Below are 13,736 nucleotides of genomic sequence, written 5' to 3'. Positions count from 1 at the left end.
TCCCTGGATAACACCTGTTATGGTAAGTAACTGTGCTTTATCCCAGGACAAGCAAGCAGCATATTCTCAACATATGGGTGACTTCCATGCTAACCAGAATGAGATGGTGGGAGTGCTGGCATTTAGGAGAATGAATTTTGTAAAACTGTTTAGCCAAAGTGGCCATCCTGTCTGGAAAAGGAAAGTAGTGAAAGTATGAACCGAGGACCAAGTGGCAGCTTTGCAGATCTCCTCAATAGGAGTAGATCTAAGGAAAGCTACAGAAGCTGCCATAGCTATAACTTTGTAGGCTGTGACTCGACCTTCTAGTTGCAGACCAGCCTGAGCATAGCAAAACAAGATACAAGCAGCCAACCAATTGGAGATTGTTCTCTTGGAAACTGGATGCCCCAACTTATTTGAATCAAATGAGACAAAATACTGAGGAGAAGATCTATGTGACTCAGTCCTTTGTAAACAGAAGGCCAAAGCACGCTTGCAGTCCAGAGAATGAGGTTTGGGAAAAAAACACTGGAAGTACAATTGATTGATTGAGATGAAATTCTGTAACAACTTTTGGTAAGAATTTTGGATGAGTGCGGAGTACCTACCACCTTGTCGTGATGGAATACTGTGAAAGGTGGGTCCGCTACTAAAGCTTGAAGTTCACTAACGCTGCGAGCAGAAGTGAAAGTGATGAAAAAGACTACTTTCCAAGTGAGCTATTTCAGATGAGTCGTAGACATTGGTTCAAATGGAGGCTTCATCAATGTAGCAAGAACAACACTGAGATCTCAAACCCTCTAGTGGCTGATGAAAAGCAGCAATTGCACTGAGATGGACTCTAATGGAGATTGATTTGAGGCCAGATTGAGATAAATGAAATAGGTAATCCAAAACTGAAGACAAGGAGGTAGATTGAGAGTCCTTGTGATGAAGAGCGCACCAAGCAGAAAACCTAGTCCATTTCTGGTTATAACATTGCCTGGTGGCAGGTTTTCAGGAAGCATCTAAGATGTCTCTGACAGATTGAGAAACCTGCAGGTTTGAAGTTATGTCGAGAGTAACCAAGCTGTCAGATGTAGAGACTGCAGGTTAGGATGAAGAAGAGAACTGTGACTCTGTGTAAGCAGAGACGGAAATATGGGTAGAAGAAGTGGTTCCCTGCTGCTGAATTGAAGTTGAAGAGAGAACTAAGGTTGTCTGGGCCACTGAGGAGCTATCAGAATCATGGTGGCATGTTCATGTTTGAGTTTGAAAAGTGTCTTGAGAATGGAGGTAATGCATACAGGAATCTGTTCATCTATTCCAGAATAAAAGCATCTGCCTCTAGGTGGTGAGGAGAGTAAATTCTAGAGCAAAACTGGGGCGGTTTGTTGTTGTAGGGAGATGTAAAAAGATCTATCTGAGGAGTCCCCCACTGAGAAAAAATGTGATGGAGAGACAGAGAATTGAGTGTCCATTCATGAGGTTGTAGGAGATGACTCAATTTGGCTGCCAGTGAATTTTTCTCTCCTTGAATGTAGACAGCTTTCAGAAAAACATTGTGAAGAATTGCCCAATTCCAAACCTTCTGAGCTTCCTCGCAAAGGGAAAGAGATCCTGTTCCTCCCTGCTTGTTCATGTAGTACATGACTATTTGATTGTCTATACAAATGAGCACCACTTGATCATGAAGAAGATGCTGAAAAGCTTTGAGAGCATTGAAGATCGCTCTGAGTTCCAACAGATTTATGTGATTGCGATGGTCTGTGGCGGATTAATACTCTTGAGTACGGAGACCATCGAGATGAGACCAAGCATAGGTCGAGGAATCTGTTGCGAGGACCTTCTGGTGAGGGGGCGTTTGGAAGAACAAACCTATGGAAAGATTGGACAAGAGCATCCACCATTGAAGAAATTGCCATAGAGAAGAAGTCACTGTAATATGCTGAGAGAGTGGGTCGAAAGCCTGCGACCATTGAGAAGCCAGAGTCCACTGAGGGATTCTGAGGTGAAGTCTGGCAAAAGGAGTCACAGGAACAGTAGAAGCCATGTGACCTAGGAGAACCATCATGTGTCTCGCTGAGAGTGAAGTGAGGGTAGACACTTTTTAGCAAAGTTGAATGAGTGCATCCTGACATTGCTGGGGAAGGAATGCTCTGAGTTGCACAGTGTCCAGTATAGCTCCAATGAAATGCAGAGTCTGAGAGGGCTGCAGTTGGGATTTGGGAAAATTGATCTTGAATCCTAAATTTTGCAGAAGCCAAAGAGTCTTGTGTCAATACAGTAACCCCCTGAGATGTGGGATCTTTTATGAGCAGGTCATCCAGATATGGGAAAACCTGGAGTAAGACTGCTGCAACCACCAACAGGCACTTGGTGAAAACTCTGAGAGATGATGCCAGGCCGAAAGGTAGCACTTTGTATTGATAATGCTGATTTCCCACCTGAAATCTGAGGAACTTGCGAGAGGCTGGATGAATGGGAATGTGAGTGTAAGCCTCCTTGAGATCCAGAGAGCATAACCAATCGTTGTGATCCAGAATGGGATACAAGGATGCCAGCAACAACATCCAAAAGTTTTCTTTGACGAGAAATTTGTTGAGAGCTCTGAGATCCAACATTGGTCGAAGATCTCCCATCTTCTTTGGGACAAGGAAGCAACGGGAATAAAATCCCATGCTCTGCTGTTCCAGGGGAACTCTCTCGATGGCATTGAGAGTTATCAGAGCTTGTACTTCCTGGAGAAAAAGGGAGGTCATAGAAACATAGAATATGACATCAGAAAAGGGCCACCAGCCCAACAAGTCTGCCCACTCTAAGGACCCTCCCCCTAAGCACTTTCCTGAAGTTAACCCACATGCTTATCCCATTTTTTCTTAAAATCGAGCACGTTGCTTTCCTCAATTACCTGAAGGTCTGTGACGAATTGGATTTTACATGCTCAGACAATCGTTTAATGGCATCCTGAATGGATTCCCCAAAAAGTTATTCTCCAAGACAGCGGATGTTCGCTAATCTGTCTTGGAGATTAGGTTCCATGTCCACCAGCCTCAACTATGCCAACCATTGCATGGCCACTGAAAATGCTGTGACATCTCAAAGGCATCATATGCTGCCTGTACCATGTGCATTCAGAATTGCCTGAGAGTACGATGCATTTGCTTAAACTCAAGCAAATGATGAGAAGGCAAGTATTTGAAATATGATGGCATGGTTTTAATCCAAAATTTCAAATATGATGTGAAAACAAAATTATAATTCAGAATTCTATTTATCATCATGGAATTCTGATACAATCTGCGACCAAATTTGTCCATGGTTCTAACTTCATTTCCAGGGGAAACCGCAGCATCCACCTTAGAAGAGTTGGACTTCTTTAGAAAAGATTCAACCACCAAAGAGTGATGTGAAAGTTGTAACGAGAATCCAGTGTGGCTGGCACTGCTGGAACTGAGTATGGTGTATCTAGATTTTGTTTAAATGTATGTTTAAGTATACCATTCATAGGCAACTTAAGAGACTCCTTAGGAGGATGAGACAGATCCAACTCATCCAAGTACTCCTTAGTATATTTAGAATTGGATTCCAGAACAATTTGTAGATCCATACTCATTTGATGGAGAAATCTGGTGAAAGACACTGGTTCAGATGGTGAAGCTTCTTTCTGAGAAGAAGAACCTTCTGTGGAGAACCTTCTGGCACGAGTAAGATGGTAAAGAAGAAGAATAGCGGCCCCTGGATTGCGTGGAAGGGACAGGAGATGCAGAGCATTTCCTCTTAACAAAACGTGCTAGTGAAGAATGTTTTGATTTAGAAACATCTTTCCTTGACCGATGAGTCGGAGATGATAGATTGGACTCATGTCTTGATTGTTGAGGATGCTCTGAAGAATGATGCCTTGACACTGGAGTCTGCTCGATAAATGTTGAGAAGATGAGGACCGTTGCCTCGAAGATCGATTCTTGGGAGAGGATGACCGCAGCCCCAAAGATCGAATCTGAGATGAAGATCTGTGCCTCAATGTTCGCTGCTTAGGCAAAGATGATCTCTGTCTCGAAGAACGATGCTTAGAGGAGTGTAAGTCTTGTCTCGATGATCGATGTCATGAAGTTGTCAAATGCTGCTCCGAACCTCGATGTTGCTTCAATGCAGGTGTAGAACGTCTCATCAGAGGTCGATGTTTTGACCTCGGTGACTTGGATGTAGAGATGATTTGACACCTTCCAATGGTGCAGAGCGATGCTCAGACTGGTCTGCAGGCAGAGGTTTCAACGTGGAATTAAACTTGGCCATCATGTTACCAAACTCCCTCTGAAAGATAGCCTAGAGCATATCTTTCATATCAGGTACCGATACCGACAGAGTAGACGGTATCACTGGTGCTGCGGTGTGCTCCAGCGAGGGTGACATCGATGATGATGTACCTCGAGATCTGGAGGCAAGCCGCATAAGTGGTCTCTGAGTGACCGGCATGACTAGACTCGATGCCTGTATGGCCTGAGACTCCATCTGGGAAGCTGGTGGCTTTTTAGTAGCTTACCCCGAGTCCGTGACATCGGTGTAGACATTGATACATCGGGTGACATCGATGTCTTCGATGTCGATGCCTTTAAAGTTGACGTTTTCCCCGAGGACGATGACTTGGTCAACAAGACAGGCTTCATCAACATCGAAGTCAAGGCTGATGTCGATGGTTTATCAGGATTTTCTTCAGAGATCGTTTCTGTAATGTGGCGCAGCGCACACAAGATTCTGGACAGTGGTCTGGGCCATACACTGTATATACCAATTATGCGGGTCTGTGATCGAAATTGCGCGCTGACACCAGCTGCACTTTTTGAATCCGGTGACCGGACGGAACATGGAGGGAAAAACGGCCTCAACCAAATTGAAGCCCAAAGGCTTTGGCCGTGGATTAGGCCTCGTAGTCAAAAATGCAACCAAAAACAAAGAAAACTTTTTTTATTATTATAGAGAAAAACAATAAAGACGCAAAGCACACACTCGACGAAAAAAAGACGAATCGTGGCTGAAAGGCACTAATTAAACGCACAGAGCCTAGAAGTAGGGACTTCTCAGTTCTGTGGAAAAACTAGAACTGAGGAGACACACGTCCTACGTCAGGCAGGAAGGCACTCGCGCATGCGCAGTTCGGCAGTCGCGAACTTTCTGAAGTTCTTCAAGCAAGATTACTTGTGAAGCTGTCCGCATTGGGGCTCCTTGGATGACGTCACCCATATGTTGAGAATATGCTGCCTGCTTGTCCTGGGATAATGAAGATATCATCTGCATAAGAGAAGATGTGATCCTGGGTCGAGAGCAGGTTATTTCCCAGAGCTCTCATATAGATGTTAAATAGTGCAGGCAATAATGGAGAGCTTTGTGGACTACCACAGCTGGCCTTCCATTGCTGGGATTCCTTATTGAATTTCCACACTTCATAAGTTCTATTTTTTACAAATTGTGAAAACCATTGTAGTACCACACCATGTACCCCTAGTTAATTTAATTTGAGTAGTAAGAGTTTGTGGTCCACTGTGTCAAATACTGCTGAGATGTCAAATTGTAGTAGTATAGATTGCTTTCCTTTGCTGAGTTGATGTCTTACTTTTTGAAGTTAGTTCAAGTAGTAGGGATTCAGTGCTATGCCTTTTGGCCTGAAGCCATGTTGCGATTTGTGGAATCCGTTTGCTGGTCTATGAATTTAGCTAGTTGTGTACTTTACACAGAATCCTAGTCATTTAACAGCCCATGGAATACCCGCTACTGTCTGAAATTTTCTGCTTTAGTCAGTTTGAGGTCTGTGGCTTTAGGTTTGGCCAATATTGTTTTGGGGTATACTCCACATGGTGTGAACAACATGAGGAAGGACCTAGCAAAGCTTGAAGAATGGTCTGAAATTTGGCAGCTAAGATTTAATGCTAAGAAATGCAAGGACATGCATTTTGGCTTCAAAAAACTGAGGGAATGGTACAGTTTAGGGAGTGAATAACTTTTGTGCACGAAAGAGGAGCGGGACTTGGGTGTGATAGCATGTGATGATTTTAATGTGGCCAAACAGGTTAAAAAGTTGACGGCAAAAGTTAGAAGTATGCTAAGGTGCATAGGGAGAGGTATGGCCAGTAGGAAAAAGGAGATATTGATGCCCCTGTATAAGACTCTGGTAGACCTCATTTAGAATTTTGTGTACAATTCTGGAGAACACACCTTCAAAAAGATATACATAGGTTAGAGTTGGTCCAGAGGGAATTTACTAAAATGATCAGTGGTCTTTGTCATAAGGCATATGGGGACAGACTTAATGATCTCAATATGTTATACTTTGGAGGAAAGGCAGGAGAGGGTATAGGATGAAGTTAAAAGGTGAAAAGCCTAATCTATGAAAATACTTTTTTACAGAAAGGGTGGTTAATGCGTGGAATAGTCTCCCAGAAGAGGTGGTGAAGACAAAGACTGTCTGAATTAAAAAAACATTGGACAGGCACATGGGATCTCTTACGGAGAAGACGAGATAGTGGATGCTGCAAATGGGCAGACTGGATGGGCTATTTGGCCTTTATCTGCCATCATGTTTCTATGTTTCCAGCCACCTGGTATACTCAAGATAGCACAGTTACTTACCATAACAGTTGTTATCCAGGGACAGCAGGCAGATATTCTCACACATGGGTGACGTCACCGACGGAGCCCCGCAGCGGACAGCCTCAAAAGCAAACTTGCTTGAAGATCTTTGAGCTTTTGAGTGCTACACCGCACATGTGCACATGCCTTCCCGCCCGAACTAGGGGGCGCGTCTCCTGTGAGGATCCTCTTTTCAGATACCTAGCTAAGAAGACAACCAGGGGAGGTGGGAGGGTTGTGAGAATATCTGCCTGCTGTCCCTGGATAACAACTGTTACGGTAAGTAACTGTGCTTTATCCCAGGACAAGCAGGCAGCATATTCTCACACATGGGTGACCTCCAAGCTAAGCAAAATGGGATGGAGGGAAAGTTGGCAATTTAAGAAAAAAGATTTTGCAAAACAGATTGGCCAAAATGGCCATCCCTCCTGGATAAAGTATCCAGATAGTAATCAGAGGTGAAAGTATGAACCGAGGACCAAGTGGCAGCCTTGCAGATTTCCTCAATAGGAGTTGATCTGAGGAAAGCTACAGATGCCGCCATAGCTCGAACTTTGTGGCCCGTCACTCGACCCTGCAGAGGAAGACCAGCCTGAGCATAGCAGAAAGAGATGCAAGCAGCCATCCAGTTGGAGATAGTACGCTTCGAAATAGGACGTCCCAACTTATTCAGATCACAGGAGATGAAGAGTTGAGGAGATGTTCTGTGAGGTTGAGTGCGTTGGAAGTAGAAAGCCAAGGCATGTTTGCAGTCCAAAGTATGAAGTGCCGCTTCTCCAGGATGAGAATGAGGCTTTGGAAAAAATACTGGCAGAACAATAGATTGATTGATGTGAAATTCTGAAACAACTTTAGGTAAGAATTTGGGATGAGTATGGAGGACCACCGTGTCATGGTGAAAATCTGTGAAAGGTGGTCCGTAACCAACGCTTGTAACTCACTGACTCTTCGAGCAGAAGTGAGGGTGATCAGGAATACCGCTTTCCAAGTGAGATACTTGAGGTGAGCTTTGTCAAGGGGCTCAAAAGGAGGCTTCATCAGTTGAGCCAAAACAACATTAAGATCCCAAACCACTGGAGGCGGTTTAAGTGGTGGATGAATATTAAAAATTCCTTTCATAAAGCGTGAAACCACGGGGTGTGCAGAGAGGTTTCCCCTCGAGAGGCAGATGAAAAGCAGCAATAGCACTGAGATGGACTCGAATAGATGTGGATTGAAGTCCAGATTGTGACAAATGAAGCAAATAGTCTAGAACAGATGCCAAGGAGGAAGACTTGGGCTGCAGATGACTTGTGGAACACCAAGCAGAAAATCTAGTCCATTTCTGGCTGTAACACTGATGAGTGGACGGTTTCCTGGAAGCAAGTAAAATATCTTGAACAGACTCAGAAAAAAGAGAAGAGTCTTTCAGGTAGAAAGGTACCAAGCTGTCAAGTGTAGAGACTGCAGATTGGGATGAAGTAAGGAACCTTGACTCTGAGTGAGCAGAGAAGGAAAAATTGGAAGAAGCAGAGGCTCCCTGGTGCTGAGTTGAAGTAGAAGGGAGTACCACGGTTGTCTGGGCCACGGAGGAGCTATCAGAATCATGGTGGCGTGCTTTGACTTTAGTTTGACTAGAGTCCTGAGAATCAAAGGAAATGGAGGAAAGGCATAAAGGAACTGAGCCCTCCAGTCCAGGAGAAACGCATCCGCTTCGAGACATTGAGGAGTGTAAATGCGGGAACAAAATTGAGGCAGTTTGAAGTTGAGAGGGGACGCAAAAAGATCTATCTGGGGGTCTCCCAGCAGGCAAAAATTTGATGAAGTGTGGGAGAATTGAGTGTCCATTCGTGAGGCTGTAGAAGCCGACTCAATTTGTCCGCTAAACAGTTGCATTGACCCTGAATGTAGACAGCTCTGAGGAAGATGTTGTGAAGAATTGCCCAATGCCACAACTTCAGAGCCTGACAGAGGGAGTGAGATCTCGTACCTCCCTGTTTGTTGACATAATACATGGCCACTTGGTTGTCTGTCCGGGACGAATCGGTTGTGAGAACCTTGTGATGAGGGAGATTGTGGAACAGCAAACCTCTGGAAAGATTGGAAGAGAGCATCCACCAACGGAGAGACTTCTGCAACAAAGGAGTTATTATAATTTGTTGAGATGGTGGGTCCGTGGCTTGTTGCCATTGAGATGCCAAGGTCCACTGAGGAATGCGAAGGTGAAGTCTGGCAAAAGGAGTCGCATGAACTGTAGAAGCCATGTGACCGAGCAGAACCATCATTTACCGTGCAGAAATGGATGGAAGACGAGAGACCTGATGGCAAATTCGAATGAGGGTATCTTGACATGGTTGTGGAAGATATGTTCTCAGTTGGACAGTGTTCAGAGTTGCCCCAATGAACTGTAACTGAGACTTGGGAAAGTTTATCTGGAACCCCAGACTTTGGAGGAATATAATAGTCTGTTGGGTCGCTGCAATAACCTCTGGAAGAGAGGGGGCCTTGATGAGCCAGTCGTCTAGGTATGGAAATACTTGAAGACCTTGGGTGCGAAGAGCTGCAGCTACTACTACCAGACATTTTGTAAATACTCTGGGGGATGAGGCCAAGCCGAAAGGGAGAACTCTGTACTGCAGATGAAACATAGAAACATAGAAGATGACGGCAGAAAAGGGCTACAGCCCATCAAGTCTGCCCACTCTGCTTACCCACCCCCTGTCTATGCCCTAATGACCCAATTTTCTTATCTTGACCCTCGTAGGGATCCCACATGGGTATCCCATTTATTCTTAAAGTCTGGCACACTGTCTGCCTCGATCACCTGCACTGGAAGCTTGTTCCAATGATCAACCACTCTCTCTGTGAAGAAATACTTTCTGGTGTTGCCATGAAATTTTCCGCCCCTGAGTTTGAGCGGGTGCCCTCTTGTGGCCGAGGGTCCCTTGAGAAAGAAAATATCATCTTCCACTTCGACACGTCCCGTGAGGTACTTAAGAACATAAGAACATAAGCAGTGCCTCTGCCGGGTCAGACCAGAGGTCCATCCCGCCCAGCAGTCCGCCCCCGCGGCGGCCCAACAGGTCATGACCTGCCTTAATCACCAGAAGGGGCCCCCTTGCCCCCTAGGTTTCTCATCGAAGTCCTATCTTCCCATCAATGTCCTAACCCTCCGGCCTTGCACCTGCACGACCTGGTGAGCTGTCTATACTTATGCAACACCCCCAGCAAATGTTTCGATCATGTCTCCTCTCTCCCTATGTTCCTCGAGAGTGTAGAGTGCAATTTGTTCAGTCTCGCTTCATACGAGAGACCCTTGAGCCCACTTTGAATCTGAGGTACTTGCGAAAGGCTGGATGAATGGGGATATGAGTATAAGCCTCCTTGAGGTCCAGCGAGCACATCCAATCTCCCTCATTCACCAGGGAATACAAAGTCGGCAAAGAGAGCATCCGGAACTTCTCTTTGAATTTGTTGAGAGCTCTGAGGTCCAGAATAGGTCGCAAATCCCCCATCTTCTTTGGAACCAGAAAGTAGTGGGAATAGAACCCCAAGTTCCGCTGGGACAGAGGAATTTCCTCGACAGCTCGAAGGTGAAGAAGAGCCCGGGCTTCGTGAAGAAGAAAGGGAAGTTGCGACTGATTGGAAGGACACTCTCTTGGAGGGTGATCTGGAGGTACCTGAAGTAAGCGAAGAGAGTATTCCTCTCGTAGTGTAGTCTTGGGTTTAGGGTGAATGAGAGAAGCAAAAGAGCGTTCATGTTCTGAGAGACGCTTAGTGGCTGCTTCAATAGAGTCATCAAATAATTCATTCCCTTGACAAGGAAGGTTTGCCAAACGATCCTGGAGATTGGGATCCATGTCAACAATACGTAGCCATGCCAGTCGACGCATGACTACAGCAAAGGCAGAGACTCGGGAAGACAATTTGAAAGCATCATATGAGGCTTGCAACATGAAGAGTCTCAACTGAGAAAGAGTCTTGAGGATTTGCTTGAACTCAGAAAGACGTGTCTTGGAAACATCAGGATAAAAAGAAGGCAACAATTTGAGAAAATGGTTGAAATAATTGGTGAAAATGTAATTATAGTTAAGAATCCTATTTGCCATCATAGAATTTTGGTATAACCGGCGACCAAACTTATCCATAGTACGACCCTCCCTGCCTGGAGGGACTGCAGCATAGATCTTGGAAGGATGTGCTTTCTTCAAAGATGATTCCACCACCAAGGATTGATGAGAGAGAGTTGGGACTTCTCAAATCCTTTACAAGGAACAGTGCGATAACGGGATTCCAGCTTAGATGGAATAGCAGTGATGGAATAAGGAGTTTCCATGTTACGAATAAAAGTCTGTTTAAGAACTGGAGTCATAGGCAATCTCAAAGACTCTTTAGGTAGATGAGGGAGTTCCATGTCTGCCAAATATTCAGGAGTATATTTGGAGTCTGAATGGAGGTCCAGTTTGAGAGCTTGTCCCATGTCAAACACAAACTTGGCAAAGGAAATTGACTTGGAATCAGAGGCTTCATCTGGGGAAGGACTACGAGACTTTGGAGCCGTCGAGTAGGAAGGAGAAGCCTCCCTAGAGTATTGAGAGACTGGTTCAGACTCAAGATGCATAGTAACAGAAGAAGCTGCACTGTGAGGTGGTTAATTCCATGTCAAGTGATCAGATTCTTGGAAAGTGCCCTGCATGACCATCACGGATTTTGATGAAACTTCATATGCAGAGTCCACCATGTCTCAAACGAACTTTGGTAAAGTTTTAGTTTCGCCTGTGGAATATTTGTGGAGATATAGCCATGTGTTTGACCCCATACCACAATGAAATACAGTACGACAATGACATTCTGACAACTTTGAGACACAATATCTCCCGAGCTGTGTTTCCAAAAAAACTGAAACTTAGCTACCCTGCACAACTTTTTGAGCTCTGTTCATTGCTACCAATAACAATTTTTGCCGAGCACTGATTGAATGCCTGAATTACAGTAAACTTGGCCAAAAAAATTAGTGCTCCAAAAAAAGTCAAAGTTTGACATTACTTAGCTCCCACAATAATTGAGTAATAAATGCGAAATTTGGCGCATAATGTCTCAGTACAACGTTGTTTTCAAAAGTACAATTTCAACCTCCAAGCTCTTTCCATTAGTTTACAAATTAAGTGTAAAGTTGCTAATTTGTGTAAAAAGGCCAAAAATAGGGTATTTTCAGCCTGCTTTTACAGAAAAATACCTTTTAGAAACTCTTTCAAATCAGTCTCATTAGAAAGAGCATATTTCAAACCTCCTAGAAAAGTGGTCTTCATTTTTCAACGCAGGTTAACAATGGCTGAAAAAGGGGGACTGCTTTAAGATCTTTAGTTCATCAGAGTCTAAATCAAATTCATTGTTCTAGAACCTAACAAACAACGGAAGGATTAAAGAGTGATACTTACTATTTCCAAAGATGCAGGTTACCAGCTCCTCCTGTTGTCATAAAGATATCACGGTTTTGTGGCAAGTGCCTCACTTGCCACATGGTAGATTTGTAAGCCTAAATGAAACAAGTGTCAGAAGAAAATGTTTCAGTTTAGATATTGAAAAGGAAATTACATCAGAGGTCTCTCTTGTAAAAGCAACTAGCCTAGGGTGTTCAATCACAATTGAGAGCACTAGGGGTGTAAATAAGATCATAATGTGTCCTCAGCTGCCTGCTTCACTCTCTCAGCCCTAATCTGTCTTTGTAACTGGCACATCTTCAAATAGATAACAGACAAAATGTCAAGGACATAAGGAAAGAAATAGTTCTGAGCTAATGGATGCTGCAAGATGGCTCCTTTACTATGAGGGATTATTGTTTGCTAGTTAGATAATATTTTGTAGGCTAATCTATTTTATCATGCTCAAGAAATCATTTTTCACATAAACAACATCAACTCCGGCAGTATTAAAAGAAAACTATCAATCAGGTCAATAGTTTTATTATTCAGAAGAGAAGACTGATGCTAATCTCGGTGTGTAATTTTTTCCTTAGACAATTTTCAATGTGAAGCTTGCTCATATTTTCTCTGAACATTGAAGCAGAATCCACAGGTAAAAACTGTAGACTTCACACCTGTTTGTAGTTTTGAAAATTGCCCCAATTATAAGGTACCTTCTTTGTTCCTTACAATGTAATATCTTTTCATAAATGCCTTAGTACTGACTGCCCAAAACACAAAGATAGCAAAGAGAAGTTCAAAACCATACAGTTATAGTTTAGGCTTTCAATTACATAAACTCCCAGAGACTACTTGAAAGCTGTATCATCACAACAGTGATATTTAAGGAAAGCTCACAATATTATTATATACACTTGAAGATTGTTGCTGCTCATGCATGGGACTTATCATTCACCAACAGTTGCCTCAAAACCCCATCTAATCAAGCTACAAAGGTAAGAGAAAGGACCTAACTCCTAATCAGGAGCTGGTGTGTTTGTGTGACTGAAGGATCCACTGTCTTCACATACCACCTGTTACAGAGAAGTAACATTGTTTCTGAACACAAGTAGATTAATAGCTACCAAATGGGACCCTGAGTTTACAGCTGTTTTCAGCAGCAAGGGGGAAACCAAAACAGAGGTCACCAAAAAGTAAAAACACAAGCAAAAAAACATTCTGATTTTTATCCAGCACCTACAAAGGAAGGCAATAGAAAATGTGGCACTGAGGAGAAAGGAGTTGGGCTGGAACTCTCAAAAAGAACAAGAAATATGAAAAGCCCAAATCCTGCATCCTAGGAGGATATCAGGTCTAAATAATGAGACTGTGTGAACTTATCCACCCTGTAGCCTTGAATTCTAATTAGGAGGTTGTTCTTTAGATGGGCTACCAACCAAAACGATTGAGTCTTCACACGTTCTTCTAAAATCTAATCTGCAATTGCTACCCAGTTGGAAAATTATGTATATCAGCACTGCAAGGCTTGGCCCATTAGGGTCAAAGGAAACAAGATGCTAGGTATACATACATATTTTGACCCATAAATTCTCTTCTCCTATTTCCTCCATGTCAAATCAAAATCAAGCTGGGAACTGGTGCTATGAGCCTTCAGTCACATCATGTGAATGCAATTTCAATGCTGTCTCTAAAAAAAAATCATAAGGTATGTCCTTGGTCTTTACGCCCAGTCCCCAAGGGCCACCAACA

The 13,736-nt window shown here is 43.6% G+C and overlaps 1 protein-coding gene across 1 annotated transcript in view; it reads right to left on the bottom strand.

Annotated features, from left to right (window-relative positions):
- The window catches only part of WDR92 (WD repeat domain 92), a 39,878-nt gene that overhangs the window by 4,174 nt on the left and 21,968 nt on the right, over positions 1-13,736 (bottom strand). The window contains exon 7 of the mRNA XM_033939109.1: positions 12,003-12,100. Within this exon, the coding sequence (XP_033795000.1) occupies positions 12,003-12,100 (98 nt within the window). The remainder of the gene's footprint in view (positions 1-12,002; positions 12,101-13,736) is intronic.

This window comes from Geotrypetes seraphini, chromosome 3 (genome assembly GCF_902459505.1).
Source record: "Geotrypetes seraphini chromosome 3, aGeoSer1.1, whole genome shotgun sequence".
In the NCBI taxonomy this organism is placed as follows: Eukaryota; Metazoa; Chordata; class Amphibia; order Gymnophiona; family Dermophiidae; genus Geotrypetes; species Geotrypetes seraphini.
Note: the sequence above shows the minus strand (reverse complement) of the source record. Positions and strands in the feature narration are given on the sequence as shown.